Source organism: Ipomoea nil, unplaced genomic scaffold, assembly GCF_001879475.1.
Source record: "Ipomoea nil cultivar Tokyo-kokei standard unplaced genomic scaffold, Asagao_1.1 scaffold1509, whole genome shotgun sequence".
In the NCBI taxonomy this organism is placed as follows: domain Eukaryota; kingdom Viridiplantae; phylum Streptophyta; class Magnoliopsida; order Solanales; family Convolvulaceae; genus Ipomoea; species Ipomoea nil.
This window is the reverse complement of record NW_017617937.1, coordinates 647,525-670,381: the sequence shown is the minus strand read 5'-3', so window position 1 is coordinate 670,381 and position 22,857 is coordinate 647,525. Positions and strand designations below refer to the sequence as shown.

Genomic DNA, 22,857 nt, shown 5'->3' with positions numbered 1-22,857 from the left:
TGAACCTCGGCCTCATGTTCTATTTTACACTCACTCGCCGCCTGAGAGAGTGCGAAACTGCCGAGCGCCGGCTAGCGACTGCCGCAGTCCGCGCTACCCCAGCGGTCAGGCAGTGGCGCCTTCTCCTGCCTCACGCGATCACGCGCAACGCCGCTCCAGGCCCCGGCAGACACAGGTCGAAGACCCGCCAAGCATGAATTCAAAAATCCATGGCTTCCCACCTCTACATTACCAAGCTATTATTTTCCCCACCAAAGCTTTCGTTCAGTTACTTTGCATTACGGACTACAGTGCAACTCCGCGCAGTTACTACAGTTGCGGCCGCCCAAACTTTTCCCGCCTACAACCAAACATTTTGCCACAATTTCCGAGAATGTTCGAGAAGAAGGGCCCTATACGCTGGAAAACAAGCCCACGCTCTAATGGTCACTTCTGGTTTCGAACCCACCGTTTATGTTACCAATTGTTTGATTCAAATGTACATAAGATGCTCCGACTTCAACTATGCCGATAAAGTGTTTGATAGCATGCCTAAAACAGACATGGCTACGTGGAATGCGATGATTTCCCGGTATTTTGTGGTTGGTGATTTGGGGAATGCACAAATGGTGTTTGATTGTATGCCAGAGAGAGATGTCATTTCCTGGAATTCTATGATTTCAGGGTACTTGCAGAATGGGGACTGTCAAAAATCGGTTGAAGTTTTCAGGGAAATGGGGAGAGAGGGTATTGCCTTTGATAATGCCACTTTTGTTGTTATTCTGAAAACTTGCTCAGCTTTGGAAAATTATGGTTTGGGATTGCAGGTGCATGGTTTGGGAATTAAATTGGGATTAGTTATGGATGTGGTGACTGGAACTGCAATCTTGGATATGTATGCTAAGTGTAAAAGATTAGATGAGTCTGTGTATTTCTTCAGTGAAATGCCAGAAAAGAACACTGTTACTTGGAGTGCTTTGATTGCAGGTTATGTTCAAAACAACCAACTTGTTGATGGATTAGAGCTTTTCAAGAAGATGCAAAATGAAGGGGTTGGCGTTAGTCAGTCTGCTTATGCCAGTGTCTTTAGGTCTTGTGCAGGGTTGTCTAACTTAAGATTTGGTTCTCAATTACATGGTCATGCACTGAAGACCAATTTTGGATCTGATATCATTGTAGGAACTTCCACTCTGGACATGTATGCTAAATGCAACAAGTTGGTTGATGCTCGGATGGTATTCAACCTGTTGCCAATCCACAATGTGCAATCTTATAATGCACTGATTGTTGGGTATGCTCGGGGTAATGAAAGTTTTGAAGCTTTAAGGTTATTTCGGCTTTTGGTTAATTCTGGTCTTGGTTTTGATGAAGTAAGCCTATCTGGTGTGTTTAGTGCTTGTGCAGGGGTCAAAGGACATTTACTGGGAGTTCAGGTCCACGCATTAGCTATTAAGACCCCTTTTCACTCTAACGTTAGTGTAGCAAATGCCATTCTTGACATGTATGGAAAATGTGGAGGACCATTTGAAGCTCATCGTATGTTTGACGAGATGGAGGTGAGGGATGCTGTATCCTTTAATGCCATCATTGCTGCTTATGAGCAGAATGGGTTTACGGAGGAAACACTATTGCTCTTTATTTGGATGATTCGGTCAGGAATGGAACCTGATGAGTTCACTTATGGTAGTGTTATGAAAGTCTGTGCAGCACAACAGGCTCTGCACTATGGCATGGAGATTCATAGCAGAATTATAAAATCAGGCATGGGATTTGACCCATTCGTTGGAAGCTCTGTTGTAGATATGTACTGCAAGTGTGCTAAGCTAGAAGATGCGGAGGCCCTTCATGACAGATTGCAGGAACAAGGCACGGTTTCTTGGAATTCAATGATTTCTGGGTTCTCACTGCATGAAAAAAGCGAGGAAGCTCAAATAATCTTTTCTAAAATGTTGAGTGAGGGAATTCAGCCTGATAACTTCACGTATGCAACAGTTCTCGACATTTGTGCTAATATGGCAACCGTTGGGCTTGGAAAGCAGATCCATGCCCAAATTATCAAGCAAGAGTTGCTCTTGGATGAATACATTGTTAGCACCCTTGTTGACATGTACTCAAAGTGTGGAAACCTGCAGGACTCCAGGTTGATGTTTGAGAAAGCACCAAACAGAGATCTCGTGACTTGGAATGCCATAATTTGCGGATACGCCCAGCACGGTCTTGCAGAAGAGGCGTTGCAGATTTTTGGACACATGGAGCTCGTGGGCATCGCCCCAAATCATTCAACTTTTCTTTCTGTCCTCCGCGCCTGTGTGCACATGGGGCTTGTTGAGAAAGGCTTCCATTATTTCAATCTAATGCTAGAGAAATACGGGCTGGAGCCTCAAATAGAACATTTCTCATGCATGGTGGAGATACTAGGGAGGGCAGGCCAAGTAACCGACGCTCTGAGCCTTATTCAAGAGATGCCCTTTGAGCCCGATGATGTGATTTGGAGAACTCTTCTCAGCACCTGCAAAATGCATGGCAATGTCGAGGTGGCAGAAGTAGCTGCGAACTCTCTTTTGCAGCTGGACCCCGAGGACTCATCCACATACGTTCTTTTATCTAGCGTTTATGCCACTGCTGGAATGTGGAAACGTGTTGCAGAATTGAGGAAAGTGATGCGATTCGGGAGTCTCAAAAAGGAGCCGGGATGCAGCTGGATTGAGGTAAACTCTGAGGTACATATGTTTGTTGTTGGAGACAAAGCTCATCCTAGATGCACAGAGATATATATGGAACTAGAACTGCTCATCAGTGAAATGAAGTTGGCTGGATATGAACTGGATGGTGAATTTGCACCTACTACTTATATGGGCAAAGAAGATAGCCCACAAGAATTGTTTCTTGATTGAACGAACTATGGGAGCCAAAATTGCTTTTAAAATGTCACTCTCTTATTATTATACATTTATATGTACCCTGTTGACATTCATATTATTGGGCGTTTGCACAATTATAACACGTTTAAATGGGAGGTCACAGGTTTAGGGCATTGACTTTTTGTGCTTCGATAGGTAAGAAAGTTGTATGGATAGATACTTCATAATAACAGATTTGTGCTTCAACAGGTTCTACTACATAGTAACATTCGCACAATGATCTTGTTAGAAGTTAGAACCTCAAGCCTTAACTTGAAAGTCATTTAGCCAAACTATTGTTAGTGATGAAATAGAGAATAATTATTACTCCGTATTATTTTGTTTTTTTGGTAGAGGGGAGGGGCCGACGGCCCTAAGAGTTAATAAAATTAATAAAATCTTCCAAAAGCAACGTTTACCGCATCACAATCTGAATCATAAACTAGAATGATGTGTCTTGGGAAAGTGGATACGAAAAGTTGCTGCATGGGATTTTGGATACCAGAGGAGGAAAATCGACTTCTGGGAGTCCGACTTTGCTTTGCTTGAAATTCGGAATTTGAGAGTCTATATAGTACAACTTTTAAATTAAGAACTACAATAATTATACTTTTGATATATGTTAATTTGTGAGAAGAAGAAGAAGTATCAAACGTAGTATTTGGTCAATATCCAGTTAGAAAATATAATTTTTATTATATTTGTACACATATTAATTAATTAATTATAAGTAATTAATAAATATAATTAATTTATAATTTATCAAATTAGTACAAAGTTTTTAATTTACAAGAAATTTGAAGTCATTATTTTAAATGAAATCAGTATTGTGATTTTAATTAATAAATTAATTTAGATCGTTCATTAATAGATAATTTTTTTTTAGGATGTGGGAATTGAATTTAGAAACTTGATTATAAATTGGTACAAAATCTAGAGTTTTACTACATATTTTTCAAATTTATCTTTCAATAGTAAATAAAGATATAAATAAATATATGATATTTTTATCCTTTAGATCCTGTCAAAAATTTCTAAAATTTGTGAGAGGAAATAGGAAGGACTGAAAATGAGAGTACATATTTTTCAAAAATCTAGATAGATCAAGAATTCAAGATCATTGGATTTTCACTTTTACTCGCAGCAAAAAGGGAAAAAAAAAAAAAAAAAAATCATTATCCGTACGGATTTGGCCTTAAACACTAGATTCCTTCCGCTGAGATTTCGGGTGAAAAGAACAATAAAAAACATATATTTCTGAAATTTATTGCGGAGGATTTAGCTAATGCCGCCGGAGACCAATCCTTATGTGTCTTTGATTCATCAAGAAGATTAGAAGAAGAAAAGATGGTGATCATTTTTTGGGGGTCTGACTTTTGTGCTGCCCCGTTTTAGTCAATCCAGCCGTGCGGTATGAATGATCACAAATACTGTTGGTCTATAATTCAATTCATTTCAACCTTGCGTGTATTTGTCTCTCTTGTTCTCTGTATTTTATTCATTTTTTTATTCACTTATATATATATAATATATAATATATAATATATAATTTCCCCCACATGGGAATTGATTGAATGATTGGTCTATATATCTAGAGGATGTGGTTCTGATTCTTGATTCAATTTATTGATCTCAATACCCTACTTAAAGATTGAATCTTTCTTTTGTCTCTGTTATATTCTTCTTGTTTCCATTGCCTTTTTTTTGTGCAATCAATCGGTTTTCTTGTTCTGTATTCTGTTTCAGGTATGATTTGACTATGTTTTTGGAAATTCTGTCTTTTGTTTTATACCATGTTTCTGGTTTATGGGTTTGATTTTGGATCTTATTGTAGAATTGTTGATAGGAGTTGGGTGTTTGATATTGGATGAGCTAAATTGCCAAGTATATTCTGAATGTTTTAAATTTTAATATATATTTCAAATTGGAAAAGGAGAATCTGAATTAGTTGTTGTATGCATAGCTTTACAAGTATGGGTAGCAATACTTGAATTGTTGATATTACATAATAAAATTTCATAGATTGCATTGTTGATACCCTTTTCTCTTGCTTATAATTACTTTTTTTTTTTTTTTGGGCGGGTTTTCTTACAGAGTTACAGAGAAATTTATCGTAAGGAACATAAACACATAATAGCTTGAGGGTCTGGTATACTGTCCATAAAATATATATATATATATATATATATATATATATATATATATATATATATATATACATAGTTCTGAGAGAGACGCCCTTTTACCAAGAATGACAATAGATAACATTACACATGCAAAAGAAAAGAAGTCACGGAAGAGCAAGGAAGTTAAAGAGAGCTCACCGCTATTGCCTCAGAAGCACGAGGGTGATGCTGGATTTGATGAGTTCAATGGGGCGTCCTTTAGTGGAGCAGTGTTTAATTTGTCCACGACAATTGTTGGGGCTGGAATTATGGCCTTACCGGCAACTATGAAAGTGTTGGGCCTTTTTTTGGGGATCGCTATGATCATCATTATGGCATTCCTGACAGACGCTTCAATTGAGTATTTGATTAGATTTAGTAGGGCTGCCAAATCAACTTCTTATGGAGCTGTTATGGGGGATGCCTTTGGAAAGACTGGTAAAATATTGCTCCAAGTATGTATACTAGTCAACAACATTGGCGTGCTTATTGTGTACATGATCATCATAGGTAATAATAAGTTGTCGAGCACCTAATTTTTTGAAGTTACATTAATTTCTAACGAGTTTCTAATAGTTGTGCTTCTATTCGTGCTTTGAAAAGGTGATGTGCTTTCTGGAACAACCGAAGATGGAGTTCACCATAACGGTGTTTTGGAAGGGTGGTTCGGGGTGCACTGGTGTAGTGGAAGATTCTTTGTTCTTTTGGTCACTACCCTTGGCATCTTTGCACCATTGGCCTGCTTAAAGCGTATAGGTAAGTTCTTTTTTCTTTTAAATGTTGAAAGCCCTTTGAACTTGAAACCATTTTCTAAACGTCTTTACCTTTAAATGCTGTTTCTGGTAATATGACACTTCTTAGCAGTCAATTATGTTTTGTCTGAAATTCGTGTTATTTATCAACTCCAAACTGAATTGCATTTCTTAGTTGCTTTTCTATACAATAATTTCGTTTTGGTGTGTGTAATTGTGCTTAAATTCGGGTCCTGATTTAAGAATAAGAAAGCCGTTTCTTCCCACTTTTTCCTTTGAATTAATTGGATTTTAACAGTTCAAGCGGGATTGAATAATATAATTGACAAACAATAAAACGCTTTGAATTGTACATCAACCTGAAAGGAAGCACCGTTTGTCAAAAGCATATATTACAACAATGCTGCAAATTACGTTCTGTCTCTTTTGGTTTCCCCTCTGCATAACTATACTTAATATAGGATACCGAGAATTACTTAACAATTCTTTCCACTTTTTCTAATTGTTTTTTGTCGTTGCAGATTCATTAAAATTTACATCTGCCCTATCAGTTGCACTGGCTGTTGTATTCCTTGTTGTGACCGTTGGAATTACCTTATACAAGATAATTGATGGAACCGTTCTGATGCCCAGATTGCTTCCTGATGTTTATAACGCGTCATCATTTTTAGAACTCTTCACTGTAGTTCCCGTCCTTGTCACTGCATATATCTGCCACTATAACGGTATGCAATATTCTGATTATATGCTTACTTTTTTAGAGGGTCATGGTAAATAAATTAATTGAATTATAGATATCAAAGCTTGACATAGGGATCTATTATAATTTTATTCTATGCTATGCTGTCTGGATTCTTTCACCTGATTATTCTCCCCTTTAGCCTCTCAGAGTTTTCATTATGAAAGAGACACCCAAACCTTTTATCACTAAATGTTGTAACAAAATCTTGGTTTTCATGATTATATTCCCGTGGAAAAACAATAGTGGCACTCCTACAAATGATTCAAAGACCAACTTTACTGAATTTGCTTTCAAAAAAAAAAAAAAAAAAGAAAGATTTGTAAAATCATCTGGGAGGCCTTGATACCATGTTATTAATTAAGATTGGGCCATGGTCACTCAACTGGGCAATAATGCACATGGGTCAAACCACACTAAAAGATTGAATCCAACCAATTAGCTAGTCTATCTAACTCATGGCCTTATAAACCCATATGTTCTCTTTTATTTTATCAATATGGAACTCTTAACAGTTCCTAATTACAATTGCTTTTCCATTAGTGTTGGCAATTTGACAGTATTTCTTCAGAAAGGTTCTACTTTCTTGATAGACCCCAAAATTTTTGAAGACTTCGCTTTCTGAAGACGTGAATGCTTTGCAGTTCATACCATTGACAACGAACTTGAGGACAGTACACAGATTAAAGCTGTTGTTCGAGCTTCACTCACACTTTGCTCAAGTGTGTATGTCTTGACAAGCATCTTTGGATTCCTCCTATTTGGCGATGCAACTCTTGATGACGTGCTCGCAAACTTTGACGCCGATCTGGGAATCCCATTCGGTTCTGTTCTCAATGATATTGTTCGTGTTAGCTATGCTGCACACTTAATGCTGGTCTTTCCGATCGTCTTCTATCCCTTGCGACTGAACTTGGATGGTCTGGTCTTTCCATCTGCAAGGCCTTTAGAACAACACAATTTGAGGTTTGCGTCAATCAGCACTGGGCTTTTAGTTGTCATCTTCCTCGGCGCAAATTTCATCCCCAGCATTTGGGACGCTTTCCAATTCACGGGAGCAACAGCTGCTGTTTGCATTGGCTTCATATTCCCCGCTGCTGTTACTCTGAGGTAAACTCACTTCAAATTGAACACATCTCGCCCCACTTCTCCTTGCATATAGTTTGAGTTTAGAGGCTGTTTGGTTGGACGTAATTAAGTCATAGTTGAATTGTAATTCAGCACAACCCACAATTACGCCGTTTGGTTGGAGGGAATTGCAATTCCCTCCAAATGCTGAATTGTAATTCATACCCCCTCCCCTATGAATTACAATTCGGCGAATTGGATGGAGAAGAAAAAATAGGTTAATGACCATTTTACCCTCACGCTTCTTTTGTCCTATTAGTTGTCTTCTTTTATTATTATTATTACTTCCAAAAAAATCATCATCATTATTATTATTATTATTATTATTATTATTATTATTTCCAAAAATTATTATTATTATTATTATTATTATTATTATTTATTAGTATTAGTATTATTATTATTATTATTATTATTATTATTATTATTATTATTAGTACATAAGGGCATTTCAGTCATTGTATCACTTATTTCTTTTCAATTCCATGCCTTATTACTGCATACCAAACACTGTAATTTGAATTCCTACTTTATTCCCACCTTATTCTTTCCCCACCGAATTACAATTCCTTTCGCCCATAATTCCTTACTTCCAACCAAACACCCCCTTATTGTTTCTTTTTGCGTTCCAGGGACCGGTATGGCATAGCAACAAGAAAGGATAAGATCTTATCCACCTTTATGATCATCCTTGCTGTGTTCTCTAATGTGGTGGCTGTATACAGCGACGCCTATGCTTTGCTTAAGAAGAATGCGTCACTGCGAGCGTGATCGCTCTTTTTGTCACCTCCCATGAAACTGAATTTATCAGATACAAGCTCAAGTTGTGGTTTTTTGTTTCCAAAATTTGAAGAAAAATAAAGGGGGGAGGATATAGGGAGGGAGGGATTGCATGAAGTGTGATGTTTAGTGAGTTAATGGTATTTGATTTTTTCTTTTCGGGGGTATACTGCATTGGTATCTGCATCCACAGAGTCGAGTCTTCCAAGAACCGTACGTACACCTGGGGTTCAGAATCCCGACCTCGTGTTTAAACAACTCAAGTCGTTTCTATTCGAGTAAACGTCTTTCAATAAAGCTGATTATGCATTCTGCTCAGTGTTGTTTTGAGCAGCATAGTTCAAAATGTATGTAGGGTTGTATAGTGCTGTGTGGTACCTTTTATGATAGTTTGATTTCTGTCTGTAGAATGTATTGTGAGTAGTGCAAATTATGAATGGTCATGGCTTCTGTTTCAATGTAAACATGAATGTTAATAGCTTCTGTTTCAATGTATACATGTGTGCTTGATATGGGTTGTATTTACATTAGTTTCTTATAAGTTTGAGCCCTAAGCACCTCTTTCCATTCTGAAGATTACGTCTTTTTTTATCTTGAAGATTAGTGAAGGAGGTAAATCGTTGTCCTAGAAGAGATGGGTCATTGTTCTGGAAAAGGTTTATCATGGAATGTGCATGAATTAGTTAATCAATTGAGTTGTGCTTTGAGGGCTACTTTAATTTCCTGTTCAATTAGGACTTTTTAGTAGTTACTATGAACCTTTAGTCCTCCCTATCCTAGTGATGTGTGACAGTAAGCCACGTGAAGAAGATAAATCATGAGATGTGTTTAAAATCACGCGAAGAAGGTAACTAATTGAGCTGTGTCCCGATGGCTACTTTAGTTTTCTTTTCAATCAATCAATACTTTTTAATAACTATTATCAACTTTTAGTCTCCCTCCGATCTTAAAGACTGGTGGAAGATTGCCTTGGAGAGTTGGAGAAGGAAAATGACCAGTTAAATCGTACCCTAAAAGAACCAACATGGTTGGCATGGTGGTTCAGCACCTCGTCCCTTAAGCATGAGGTTGTGGTTCAATCCCCACCCATGTGAATGGAGCGAACCATTTGGTCAGTCTCCTACCGCTTCCTTAGTGTGCTGACCGTCCGTTAGGACGAAGGATTAGTCTTCCCGCTATCGGCTGGAGGGATACCTTTGGGCAACAAAAAAAAGTGCCCTAAAATGCTACTTTAATTTCCTTTTCAACCATTACTATCAACATTCTTTTTACCTGATTAAAAATATTTATATAAAAGAAAAAAAAAAAAAAAGCAATGTCCACGTGTAATCATCTGCCAGCACAATTTAGAAAAGCTTTGACATTAATTTAAACTAAATATAAATTACAGTCAATAGTTTTACAGACAGCTAAAGATAATTTTTTTTTTTTTTTTTTTGAAAACAAAAGATGATATAATTAACTACATCAAACACAGCTAAAATCCTAGAGAAATTTTCTATATATACACAAAAGAGAGCACCTTGTTTCTGAATATTGTGTACACTTTAAACAAAAAGTAACTGGAGGAAACAAAATTATAGGCCGGTTCAAGAATTTCCAGTGCTGGTTACAAAAGGAACCAATCTTCGGTAATCTCGCCTCCTCCCGAGGGGAGAGTTATCGAGCACCCTCCCGAGCATCAACCTTGTGTTCTTCAGCGCTATATCTCGAGGTGTTAGGCCAGATTCGGATGTGCTAGCTTGAGCAGAACCTGTCCCGGGGGCAGTTCCCATTGGGAACTGTAACGGGCCACTGCGAGCTTTGAAGGAAGTCTGAGGAGCGAGAATCTTTTCTTCGATCCCACCAAGCCCATTCTCGAATGTCCCTGGCTCGTGTGGATGGGACCCGGGGGGCATGGAGCTGCAGCTCTGCAAGAGGGCTTCCAGCACACTAAGTGCCTCCCAGCACAGAGTGCTCTCCACCAGCTGAGATACAATGGCGTACATGTGAGGACTCTGAGCAGCGTCCATTGGAGTAGGCTGAAGCAACGCCTTCAACATCAGGAGTATAACGCGCTGATATTCTGGCGGCCCTCTCTCGAGGAGCTTCAAAAGGTGGCCAAATGCTAGAGCCGAGTGTTTAGGGAACCATTCGTTGCATAGTAGTGGTGAGACGCAGTCTAGAAGGGTCAATGTGCTTCGGATCTCACCACGTGAATACGCGATGAAAACTGCAGCTAGCTCATCCAATGATTTTGCCCGACACCATCCCGCTATATTGGTTGCCACCGAGGATGCCTTTTGATGCTGCTGTTGGAATGGGGTTGCAGGTCCACCCACCGCATCCTGGCTGAGATGTAAGCAGAGCCAGGGAAGCAATCCGATTATGTGCATCAAGAGTCGTGTTTCTGCATCGCCAAAGATTGAATCACACGAAGGAACGGTGATGAGCGATAGAACTTCAATTGACACACCGTGACTGACAGTTGACATGAGTCCTTTAAGAACCAACGGTTGCACTCCTTCAAACACCGGGACCTTTTTGCTGTTTGGTGAGGGTGTAGAAGCATTCCTTGTTTCCAGGCGTTGAAAGTCAGAACTATCGCTAGCACTAGAATCAAGCTCATCTCGAGGCATGCTAGAAAGAAGCACATTTTCTGTAGTTGTATCCCGGAATGATAGGCGACCAACTATCCGAGAAAAGAGTTCCAGCACCTGACAGTAAACATGAACAAACTCTGTCTGCATCATAGCAACACAGCCCCAAAAAAGTTGGGGGTACAGTATCACCTTTTCTGGCTCCATATTCTCCACCATTACCTGTAATGTCAATACGATTTCCATAATGAAACCTAAAACAGCTGGTACTGGATTTCCCAAACACCGGTGAAGACAACGTAGCAGAGACACACATGCATCGTTTGTCACACGAGGCCGCAGTGCACGGTAAATCTGATGTGATCGGCAAGCAAGGTGTCTCGATGTGCACTCCATAGCCCATCTCAGTGCCTCGGCTCCCCACGTTTCACGCAAATCTCCTTGGAAGAAGATAGCATCTACCATGCTCTGAACAAGAGCAGACAAGAGCGCTGCACTTGGCAATTCTGTTCTTACGACAGTGGGGTCCTCGTTTTCCCACATCATGCTTCCCTGTTTTGACTGGACATATTTGATGAGGCTCACGACCTGCTGTTTGTTCTCACCGTCACTACTTTCAACATCGTACAACTCCAAGTGCCTACCCGCAAGGGAATAGAGAAGATTGACGAGTAGGTGTTGGCAATGCTCCAACACAATATCCTCTGAACTATCCATAGAGACAAATGTGACATGGAAGAGCAAAGGCAAATGTTCTCTGAAATCCTCATCATTTTCATAAGCAATTTCCGCAAGTAGAATTAATGCGATATCTGCATGAGTGAGAGAGTGTTGTTGATGCCCTTGCAAGGCTGACTGAAGTTCTTTTGCATTCACGCCAAGCATGCCAGTCGCAGAATGCAAACCATCTTCACCTGAGTTTGGTGTATCTATAAGGTAGTCACCACTGTCTCGAGAGACGTGGCGACTTCGTAGACTACCAGTTGAACTCCGGACCCCTATCAATGGCCCCGACATATTCACCAGAGCTGGAAGAAGTTGGCCAGACCGACCAGCACTTACAGGAACAATGTTCATTTCAGGTGGCATAGGGCTCAATGGTCCTGAAGCACTCCTGCCTCCTACTCCCGCTGTTCTCCAGCTCAAGCTTCCACTCGTGTTCCTGAGTGGCCCATCAAAAGATCCACGAACTAATAATGGCGACATGTGAGGCTGGCTGTCCACAACATTTGCAACTTGAGCTATAGATGGGCCCTGAGAAAATTCCAAGACAACTCCATTTCCATCCCCCTTATTTGCACTAGGCCTCAAAGGTTCAACAGTATCCTCAAGCATCCGCTGAGCCAATTGGTACACCAAGTGATCAATAGTTCGCTGAGGGCAAATACGAGCTAAATATAAACTAACCCGTTTTGCAACAGAGAAATATGTAGCAAATGCACCACTTATCTCGGCTGATGCATTTGAATCACAATCCTCAATTCCCTTGGTAATTAAGAAATCTAAAACTGGACTTATGTTCCTTGGTTTGCTAGCAATTGTGCTCCAAAGCTTTTCTATTTCATCTGGAAACTGATCGCCGCGTCGCCATGTCACATAATATAGGCTTTTCAGTAATCTTTCACTCCATCCAGAGTCCTTCAATTTCCAAAAATTAAGATTCTCTATCCATGGAGCCATGCAGGTTAGGACCTGATGCTGTGCAATCACATCTACAGCATCAAGCTGTCTTTGCATAATTTCTTCGCAAAGTAGTTGGCTCATTTCAGGATGATCTTTAGCAAGTTTGCAAGAGAGTTTGTATTGGAACTGCTGATATGAATCAGGGAGGTTTCCAACAACAGCAGCTCTATAATTTCCAGAACCCTCGATGCCATCCTCAGCCCACTCACGCACAGAAAGAGTTTCAAGCATTTGGAGGGCATCATCACGAATTTGTCTGGAAGGATCCACCACCTTGTACAGTATCAGGCTTAGTAGTCTCTGTATTTCACATTTTGGGATCTCTTGGCGCATATAGACTTCAGCCAACACACTGAAGTAGCCATCAGCAATTGCAGCATCAGAGTAGTAGCACTACGCAAAATAAGAATTCATATTACTCTTTCGAGGGTATTGCATCATTAATAGTTAAATATTGCAGCAACAAAGCCGTATATCTTGTAAATGGATACAGTTGTTTCAAACTTTATAGCATAATAACTATTTTGAACTTGTGAAATAGCTTAAATGATAGGATGGAGGGTATTCAGAGACAAAGCAGTAAACAAAACAGTTACCTGATCAATGCAAGCAGGAAACAGATCCAAATTTGTGATGAGAAGATTTTTTAATGCTTGTTTTGCAAGTGAAACCCGAAGGTGCCCTCCTCTGAGCCTGTCACGTCCATTTGCTCCTCGACCACCTTCCCCAGTGTATTTCGAATGAGATGGAGTTCTAGGATCAGCTGGTGAATAGCCAAATTGCACCCTTGGCGCAGGTTCAATGAATAGGCTATTAATCCAAGATATTACACGGCCGCTCATCTTTCTTGCATTATCATCAAAGCAAGGACCATACAGTAGTGAAGCCATTGCATTCATGGATTGCCACTGGATTGCTTCAACCTGCTCACTCAATTCTTTATCAAATGAAAGCTTGTCTATAGAATCTTTAGATCGAGAGTGTTGAGAGGACTTGTATCGCTCAACTTCACGTCGATAATCATTAACACTCTCCTGAGACCATGTACTGCCAGTGTCATCAGTCCAGGAGAGCAGAAGATCAAATAGTCTCTTTCTTGTTCTAATATCAAATTTCTCAGATTTTGACTCAACAAATTCAGGGGCCAGAGATCTCAATACAGAAGCAAGTGCATAACGAAGGGGCTGAATCTCCTGGAAGTTCTCAGGAGGTGCTGTTAATATTTGTCTAGTGGTTTCTTCAATAAACTTTAAGTAGTGCAGACGAAAAACTGGCTTTCTAGCCAGCATTCCAGGCCAGATATTCTCAGCAACAGTGCGGTATATATTTGCAATATTGATACGAAGTTCTTCACGGCGATTTTTTTGACTCTGCACCATAGAAAGAAGGTTTCCATTGAAAACATCTAAGCACACACACCTATGAAAACAAACATGTGCAAAGGAAGGAAGGGGAGAACCAGCCAAACTGAAAGAAGAGGAAAGCATTAATATGGATAATATACCTTCCATTTTGGCTTCCCTTCTGTCTCCAAAGAGACCTCATCAATGAAAGAGGCAAGCTCACTAAACATGACTTCACATATTTCCAGATGCGATCGGCCAAGGGCCATAGTTGCTGCATGCTATAAGAAGTAACAAATTAGCTGATATATAAGTAACCATGGGTCCATGCATATTTTCTTATCTTTTTACTTTTAGGCTGAGTAAATTATCAGAATAAATGAATACAATCCTCAAATGGTCTCAAACTAATGCTAAAACACCCATTGCTGCAGATAACTTTTTTACTTTGAAATTTGAATGCAACAAATAACTATAAATATCAGAGAATATTTTTAAGACAACTAAAAATCATGCACAGGTTCTGTATCGCATGCATGCCTAATTGATTACTTAACCAACTCCAAAGCATAGCCTGTTTTCACCCTTTTCTTCTATTTTGAAGTGTTGGTGTGAGACATGGACTTAAGTGGGAGTAATAGCAGTGAAAAAGGTTGGAAGAAAAAAGTTACAATTCAATGATTCTGAATAACTTCACTGAAGGATGGGGTTAAAATAGAAGCAATGTTTTCAAAGCTACTCATAGTACTAGTCATGACAATCTTTTGAATTATCTTGAAAGATAACAGAGAAATTAGGTTTTTTTCCTTGTTATCTGAAAGCTCTGAAATTAATATCCATTAGTAATAAATACCACTGACTCTTCAACTCAACAACCATTCAAGAAATTCTCTCAAGCAAGCACTTACTACGTGTGCCTCAGAACCAGACTTCAATGATGGGAATATAACATGGAATAATTCTTTCATTGCCGCTGAACCACTACCCTCCCGACTATCGGATGGACACGAACATGCAAACATTGCATACATTAGCCACTGATCTAGCTTGTTGTCTGTATCTTGAGATTGGTGAGCCTTCCCACCCAGTTCAACAGGTGTGATGTGAGCTAGACGTTGAATAACTTCCAATCTGCAAGGAACACCAAGATCAATTTCTGCTCAAGTATGTAAGAAACTGCATGATAAATGGAGTCAATTTTTGGGGATTTCTTTTGCATGCATAATGACCAAAATAGCTTTCATGGTATGTGTATTACAGGCAGACTCGGGGACAAGCCACTCAGAACAAGTTTTCTACTACAGGAGATCCTAGTTATGATCAAGAACTAAAGAATGAACACTACTACAAACTACAAAGGTTGAAAATATAAATGGTTCTAAATTTCTAGAAACTAGCTTACTTTGCCTCCTGAACAGAGCTTGGACAGAGCTCAGAAGCATATTGCACAAGCTCACTAAGACATCGAGCCCATCGGTTCTTATCTGGGCTGTCAAACAGGATAGACTGGAGAGTAACATCAGGAGGTATAGGATCAGACTCTCGTCTCATATCAAAAGGACGGCCAGAATCCCAATAGCAACTCTGAACAATATCGTCCTGTACAAGAAAAGGTTACTGAGTTTGATGAATATATCAAGTGAACCTCACATCTGTAAACAATAAGACCAAGAAAATTTTCAAACTCAAAAGCTTGAGAATGAGTTACCCACCCCATGCTCTTCTAAAACATCAATTACGAATATAGGATCAGCCTCATTTCTCAAGATACGACCAGAATCTGAGGTATCATGAATTGAAAGTTCGTGTATATCATTTCGCAAAGCACGAACAAAACGTAGTAACTCCCATGCTGTATGCCTGATCTGGCTGTCCACAGAACTTAGGAAAATAAGACCAACAGCATCTATCTCTGAAGCACGTTCAATTGCCTCTTGCGGATGATGGAAAGAAGACTTCTTGATTCCCTCAGTTCTCTGCACAGGCTTCGCCTCTGGAGTATCAGAATCTATTTTACTATCAGATAGGCATACTCTCCAAAAGCGCATGAGATCTAGAAGACGCCCCAATTGTGTTTGAATGAGAAGAGGGAACTCATCAGGAAGACGTAGAATGAAGTTTGCCATCCCTCTCATAATTGCAAAACGACGATGTGGCAGGTATCTTACAATCCGGTTCAGTACCTGTACAGCTTCCTCCCTCACACCTGGATCAATACTGATGCCATGTTGAGGTATTATCTCGGTAATTTTATCAGTTCGACCAACTTCTTCAATCAGATATGGTATGCACTTTAGGACTGACCGGAAAAGATATCCTTGGGACTTCTCCTTTGTAACAGCATCTAGAGGCATAAAATCATTTATGTTCAGCAAAGAAACACACACACACACACACACACACACACATATATATATATATATATATATATATATATATATATATATATATATATATATATATTTGTGCATGCATGCATGTGCATATGCATGGGTGTCCTTTAACAATGAAAGATATAGTAGAAACCAAGACAGCTTCTGCTCTAAAAGATAATTACCTATTGTGGTCCTTGAAGATGTCAGAAGAGCCTGACTATAGGTCCTATGGCATGATCTTAAAATAGATTCAATTGCAGCCTTGACTTTCGGAACATATTGACCACAACCACGAACTGTCAACAGGTGAATCAAAATAAATTTAGTTATGATAGAATGAGGTATGCACAAAGAATACTAAGGTGCCAAATAAACAGTAAATTACCATGAAGGATTTCCAAGCCAATGTGTTCCCTGGTTGGGGAAATGACAATGGCAAGCAAAGCACGAAGACCAATAACTTTTGCTTCGCTTGGACTATCTTGCTTAAGCAATTCAAGTATCATATGGTTCATTGCAAAATCAAGGTTATGTTCAGCAATGGTTACACAAAATTCAACTAGCTTATCATGTTGGACATCCTGAGTAAGCATGCCTTTCCGTAGAACTGTCAGCAGCTGCGATGTCACACTATCGAGGTAGTCCCATACACGGTTTATAGGTTGGGAATCACCATGGACACTCAAGTAAAACCTCATAACGCGATGTGAACAATCTAAGGCCATGAAGCGCAGGTTTTTGTCCTACAAAACTGATTGAATTATATCTTTCCCAAGTATCTAATTTGTTATACTAAGCCAATAGAACCAATCTAACAAAACATGGTTAAGATATTGCAGTTGCCAGCCAGCATAGTCACATAATGCAACTTACCTTTAGATGCTTGTACAATTGTTCCATGTGAGGACCAAAGTTACTGAGGAAAACAATAGGATCACCAAGGCACAGAAGAAGTGTAACCAAAGGATATCCAACCTAGATTATAAGAGTTACAGATGAGAGAAAATTAACAACCATCTAAAAGCAGAGGAATAATTGAATAAAGAAAAGCAGTAAAGGGAAGAAACATTATATGTAATGTTACATCCAACAGGAATTCTTATTTTAATTTCCTTGGTCTTTTGGGGGCTCATATGTTATCCAAATATCTAATAGAAGTTAGGTGAAGTTGAACGTAAAAATCATCCATAATGCAAGCTTACTTATCAATGGAGATACTGCCTTGGATCCATTTTTAACTTTTAACTTAAAGATGAGCTCATCATGCTAAAGCACAAAGAATTGAATGGCAATAAAAATGTCTCTTAAATTTTAATCTTTATTACTAATAGTCTTCATACAGATATCTTATTTATCATGCTAAATACAAAGCAATTAAAGCATGCCTTAATGAGGAAGTGAAACTACACAAAACTACAAAAGGAAAACTAACTATAATCAAGTCAATTGGCTATGAAAAGAAAAGACAACAATATGACAAAGCCATCTACTAGAACTCTAGAAGTAAAAAAAAAAAAAAATTAAAAAATTGTCATAAAATGCAGGGATAATAAAGAAAAGTTCCGTACACGTTATTAGGTGAAATTTCCATGTTCATCCAATGTCTCAAGTATCAAAAGAAGAATGGGCAGAAAATGCGAGAAATATAGAAAAGATGTAGAGACTTACAGCTATATGTTTGCTCTGTTTGTCCATCCAATGCATAAGCTGTACCCTTATTAGTGCCACAGCATCATACCATAGAGTAAGTGCTGACTCTACTCCTGAAGGAGGCCATTGGCCTTTGCCACCATCTGCCAATGGTGCTAGAATATTTGACAGCATATTGCACAATGCATGATGAAGTTCACTCTTGCGCCTATGAGCAGGACGATTGAGAGGGTTGGCTTTAGCCACAAAGGAAGCCGAAGCATTCAATCCACCCTCTGTCTTAACCTGAAGAAAATAATCAATATATGAATGCAGTGAGACAAAATTGTCTGGTAACAATAAATTGACACATACCCCAAGTTTTAGATAGCGCATTCCATTTATGATACTAAGCGTTTCGCTTCGAGCAACACTAGTATCTATGCGGCGTGTATTCAATTCCATGAAAAAACGCTCAGTCACAGAACTGAATCTGTTGAAACAAAACAGAATAGCATATCATATTCATGCAGAACAAAAGCACTGAGGACGAAAATATATCATCACTAATCAAAAAACCTGGAAAGTTGAGAATAAAATTTGCATAACACAGACACTTTTATTGCTTACATCTAATGGAAATTTCTATTCTTCTAATTTGAAACTTGTGACAAAGTTTTCTTCTTTTCTTAACTTCATTTTTTTCTGAGTGGGATCCAATTTAAGATTCTCAAATGGAAAGCTAGAATTTTTTTTGTCATAGAAATTTCAAGTATGACTTATCTTTAACTATCATCTTTCAATCTAGACAGCAATTGCAGTTTAAAGGTCTAAAACAACGTTCAAGGTATTAAACATGTAAAGCACATATACAACTCAACTTAGATGGGAGCTAATCTGATCCCAATCTAGTAGAAGACACAGGCTCATCTAGAAGCCACAAATTTTCTTCCTTCCTAGAGGGCAGCAATAATGGCAACGCCTCAAGTTACCTGATCCGTGAGAGAGCACCAAGGAGTTGTGCAACTAGGTCTAGAAGAAGCCCCCTTAAATCAACCAATGAAGGATATTCCACCTGACTAACAACCCTGCATTCGGAGATATTGAACTCATTAAAGTCGAAAGAATGGTTAATTTCTTTCTTTCCACAGATCCAGCATTGCAGCATCTTAAATCAAGGTCAAGCAAACAACAGTTTTGGTCATTTTGATGTCTTTAATGACTTCTTTTAGGGAACAAGTGTAATCAGGGCCAATCAAATAAATAAAAAGTAAAAGTTTAAAAACATAAGACTTTAGAGTTAAGAAGATTAGAGCTACACTTGGATCAAAATATTCATCCTGGAATGCTAATCCATCTTGGCATATATCCACTTCTCTGATATACTTTATCTAAAATGAGAAATTAACCACTCATCCTCAATGAACATGCCTCTCTGAATTTTAATAGCATAATCAAGTCGTGAAGTTAATATTTCTCATTATCCAAGCCAATATAGAAATAATATCACACAGAAAAAGGAATGATGTGGATGATTAAGTTTCTATGACCACTATGAATTAATGACAACAGAGGAAGCCAAAAATGTCCCCATGTGAGATAGCAGACAACATCGATGGAGCAATGCTTAAAATAAAAACTGAAAAGAAATCTTGATTAGATGTTTCAAGTTCCACTAGATGAGGAAACTAGGAATAGAGAAAACTGAACAGCTGGATTTAGTTCTTTAAGTTTATAACAAGCTTGAAAGCTATACCTGTCTGCATTGATTAGCCAGTCGAACACAAAATTTTCAAGCCCAATCCATAGTTTCTCTGCAGTTAGGATAAGAATTATATTTGACCCCACAAAAACTTGGGCAACTTACTTAAAGAAGGAAGAGATGTAGCGGCGTGAATCTGTACACACCTGTTAGTCCTTCTTGTGGACAACACTCCACAAAGCGAATACAAGCGGAGCAAAAGATACACTCCACTGCAAGCTGAAGAAGATGAGGTAACCATTAGTTACCCTAAAACAAAGACAGATGTTTTATGAAAATCTAAAATATGCTATATAACCTCGATTAATCTGTTTCCTTGAATAAAGATCAGATCAGATCCAAACAAACATTGATTTGGATGAAAGCTCGGTTGACTCATGATTTCTTTCAAACTATAGATTAGATATTTTTCTTATTTGAGTGAGTATCTAATATTCTAATATCTATTACCACTATTGCAAACATCGGTCTAGGGGCGATCTCCCCCTTAGGCAACCGGCCACCTAGGCGCCCACCTAGCGCCTAACTCAGTCAGCTCGACCTTGCTAGTTTTTTTCATTATATATATATATATATATATATATATATATATATATATATATATATATATATATATAATATTTATTTATATAAATTATATAAATAAGAAAAGGAATATATATACATATATATATGTGTGTGTGTGTGTGTATAATATGACATATATACACCCACACACGTGCACTGCTTTCTTTCTTTTTTTCAGTTAGCCGCATAGCGCATAGCGCATAGCGCCTACTGCAACCATGTCTATTACATTACACACAATGTTTAAAAAATCGTTAGGCGCCCCCTACGCGCTTGGGGGGCGCATAGCGCCTAGGCGCCCGATTTGGGTAACCACATACAACTCACAAAGTCACAACACATTTCAATATTTCATCAATTAATCCCCTAATCTTCGACACATGACAGCTCAGAAGCCTCATTTCACATCTTAGACACGTGCAGCTCACATCCACCATCCACTAACGTAGTAACGTATCCATCCCCATTTTTGATTTTACACATCAAACAATGCAGCTCTCAGCCTCTCACATCCACAATACAGCTCACATCTACAGATCTACTACTGGTATTTTTTATTTTTCTCCCTCATTTTCCTATCTTTAAATTATCAAATAGTCAAATATTAGAATGAATCAAATCTGGACTTATCGGCAAATCAATTTTGTCGGTCGGTGGAGGACTGGCGTGTGGCGTCTGGAAACATAATCAGAGGCGGAGGCGGAGGGTGGCGGAGGCTGAACTCTGAAGTCGTGACTGCAGTCGGCGCGGGGGGAAAGGGTTCTGCTTTCTGGTCGGTAATCGCGATTTTTTTTTATAATGGGGTTATTCGGTTTGCGACAGTTCGGCCGGCTAGGCGGTCTAGGTGCCGCCTAGGCGCCCGGCCGCGGAGGAGGCCGATTCCGGCCTTCCTCGCCGCGGCCGGGTGCCGCCTAGCGCCTAGGCGCGATTTTTGCAACATTGATTACACAATAAACTTGCTTATGTATTAAAATATGTGCATGTATATTATGCAACTAAGTGGAGAGAGACATTTGTAGACAACAGAACCAACCTTTCTCTGAAATGTTGATGCATCATTTGCACCTTTGGGAGATTCACTGCACAGCATCCACCAAGTTAATACAAAAGCAGCACTTTCAAATAAATAATACACTAAACTTGAAAAAGCTCCAAGTACATAAGCCACTTCAGTGAAATCTTTTTAAAAGTCGCAATTTTTAAAAAGAAAGGGTCACTTGATATTCATAAAGTAACTGAAATCTTCACGTCTCAAAGTATAAAGTATGAATGAAAACATACATTTATTGTGTTAAAATGACATTGACTAGTGTCAACTATTCCTATCACATAATGAATATTCATTTGCAGGCAAATGGAAAGCAAAAGGAACATCTACTTCAGCTTTGAAATAAAATCTAATGGTAATTTAGCTAGCATGAATAGATAAAATGAAATTAAGCACCTTTCTCTCCATCTAAGGAGAGCCTCAAGCAGAGGTACAGGAGTGTGTCGTGCAATCATAGCCAAGGAATCCAATACTTGTTCATAGGCTGGGTCTGTTGGCCGAAGGTACTGTCCATCCTGAGTTTCCACAAGTGGAAGCAATATCATATCAGGTACCAAATAGCATCCCCCAATTTAGAAGTCAAAAATTCAACAATAAAACAAAACACCCATTTTGATATCCCCCCCTCAAAGAGACAGTGCTTGCCCTTACTAGAATTGATACAAGAACCAACCAAATGTAAATAAAATGTTCCCAAGACCAGAAAACCGAAGTCCATTACCAACTCCAGTAGCAAGCAACAGCTCCACCATGAGTACAGACAAAGAAAACGGGTAATCGAAACAGATGACTGGTAATAGTAATTCTTACTTGAGCTTGAGCGGTTTCAATCCGGCGCCGAGCAAGCGGAAGGAATCTCTGCAGCAAAGCATCAACAATCAACTTGGCTGCGCTCCCCGCCTTCATTTTCTCCAAAATTTCAAGCACTCGGCTTCAAGTCCAAACTTCAGATTTCATATCCAGCGCAAAACGTTCACTTCGAAGCTGAATGCGATCCCAATTAAACCCCCGCACAACTTAAATATTAAACTGATAAACAAAATTCCAAAATTATAACAGAAATTTTTTTTAAAAAAAATTAAAATAACAACGAATCCTCACTGCACAACAGTAAATCTGAAGAACTGGAGCTATAGAAGACGAACCTAAGTCAAACAAACCACAGAATGATTACCCTTCGTCTTCCATTACTATTTATCAGAGGTGAAATGTGACGAGATTTTCTGATGGGTTGGACTATGATAGACTTTGATCCTTTGTGTTTTATTTTATTTTTTCCTATTTTTGTTTCTACAGGTTTTGCCACGGCACCGCTGCGTCTCCTTTGTCGGTTTAATCAGTCAGAACTGCTTTATAGACTATTGGACCGGGTTTAATGGCGCTATTAACCGGTTCAGCTTGTGCTGTGTGTGCGCTGATATGAGCTGT

General features: G+C 38.9%; 3 protein-coding genes across 7 annotated transcripts; 2 read left to right on the top strand and 1 right to left on the bottom strand.

The window, feature by feature from the left end:
- The first annotated feature begins 13 nt into the window (after positions 1–13).
- LOC109189104 (pentatricopeptide repeat-containing protein At3g02330) lies at positions 14–2,994 on the top strand. Its single transcript, XM_019339844.1, has 2 exons — positions 14–2,886; positions 2,965–2,994. Exon 1 carries the CDS (start codon positions 210–212, stop codon positions 2,871–2,873), a length of 2,664 nt encoding a protein of 887 aa, XP_019195389.1. The 5' UTR covers positions 14–209; the 3' UTR covers positions 2,874–2,886; positions 2,965–2,994.
- A 1,045-nt stretch (positions 2,995–4,039) lies between these two features.
- LOC109189105 (sodium-coupled neutral amino acid transporter 3) lies at positions 4,040–8,968 on the top strand. Of its 3 annotated transcripts, none has more exons than XM_019339845.1 (7): positions 4,040–4,290; positions 4,974–5,039; positions 5,087–5,554; positions 5,648–5,800; positions 6,318–6,521; positions 7,180–7,645; positions 8,296–8,968. In XM_019339845.1, exons 3-7 carry the CDS (start codon positions 5,131–5,133, stop codon positions 8,432–8,434), a joined length of 1,386 nt encoding a protein of 461 aa, XP_019195390.1. In that variant the 5' UTR covers positions 4,040–4,290; positions 4,974–5,039; positions 5,087–5,130; the 3' UTR covers positions 8,435–8,968. The 3 variants fall into 3 exon arrangements, with proteins under 3 accessions (XP_019195390.1, XP_019195391.1, XP_019195392.1); XM_019339846.1 differs by lacking the exon at positions 4,040–4,290 and adding an exon at positions 4,473–4,625; XM_019339847.1 differs by lacking the exon at positions 4,040–4,290 and adding an exon at positions 4,473–4,628 and having other exon boundaries at positions 4,977–5,039; positions 5,085–5,554.
- A 920-nt stretch (positions 8,969–9,888) lies between these two features.
- LOC109189086 (protein furry homolog-like) lies at positions 9,889–22,773 on the bottom strand. 3 transcript variants are annotated; one of them, XM_019339820.1, is made up of 18 exons: positions 22,575–22,773; positions 22,240–22,458; positions 21,826–21,944; positions 21,415–21,460; positions 19,961–20,033; positions 19,809–19,866; positions 19,045–19,140; positions 18,428–18,545; positions 18,092–18,358; positions 17,297–17,398; positions 16,809–17,166; positions 16,606–16,719; positions 15,761–16,392; positions 15,451–15,647; positions 14,957–15,179; positions 14,210–14,329; positions 13,302–14,075; positions 9,889–13,098 (listed from the first exon to the last, which is right to left on the bottom strand). In XM_019339820.1, exons 2-18 carry the CDS (start codon positions 22,333–22,335, stop codon positions 10,033–10,035), a joined length of 6,459 nt encoding a protein of 2,152 aa, XP_019195365.1. In that variant the 5' UTR covers positions 22,336–22,458; positions 22,575–22,773; the 3' UTR covers positions 9,889–10,032. The 3 variants fall into 3 exon arrangements, with proteins under 3 accessions (XP_019195365.1, XP_019195366.1, XP_019195367.1); XM_019339821.1 differs by having other exon boundaries at positions 22,240–22,437; XM_019339822.1 differs by having other exon boundaries at positions 22,240–22,413.
- Positions 22,774–22,857: the final 84 nt, after the last annotated feature.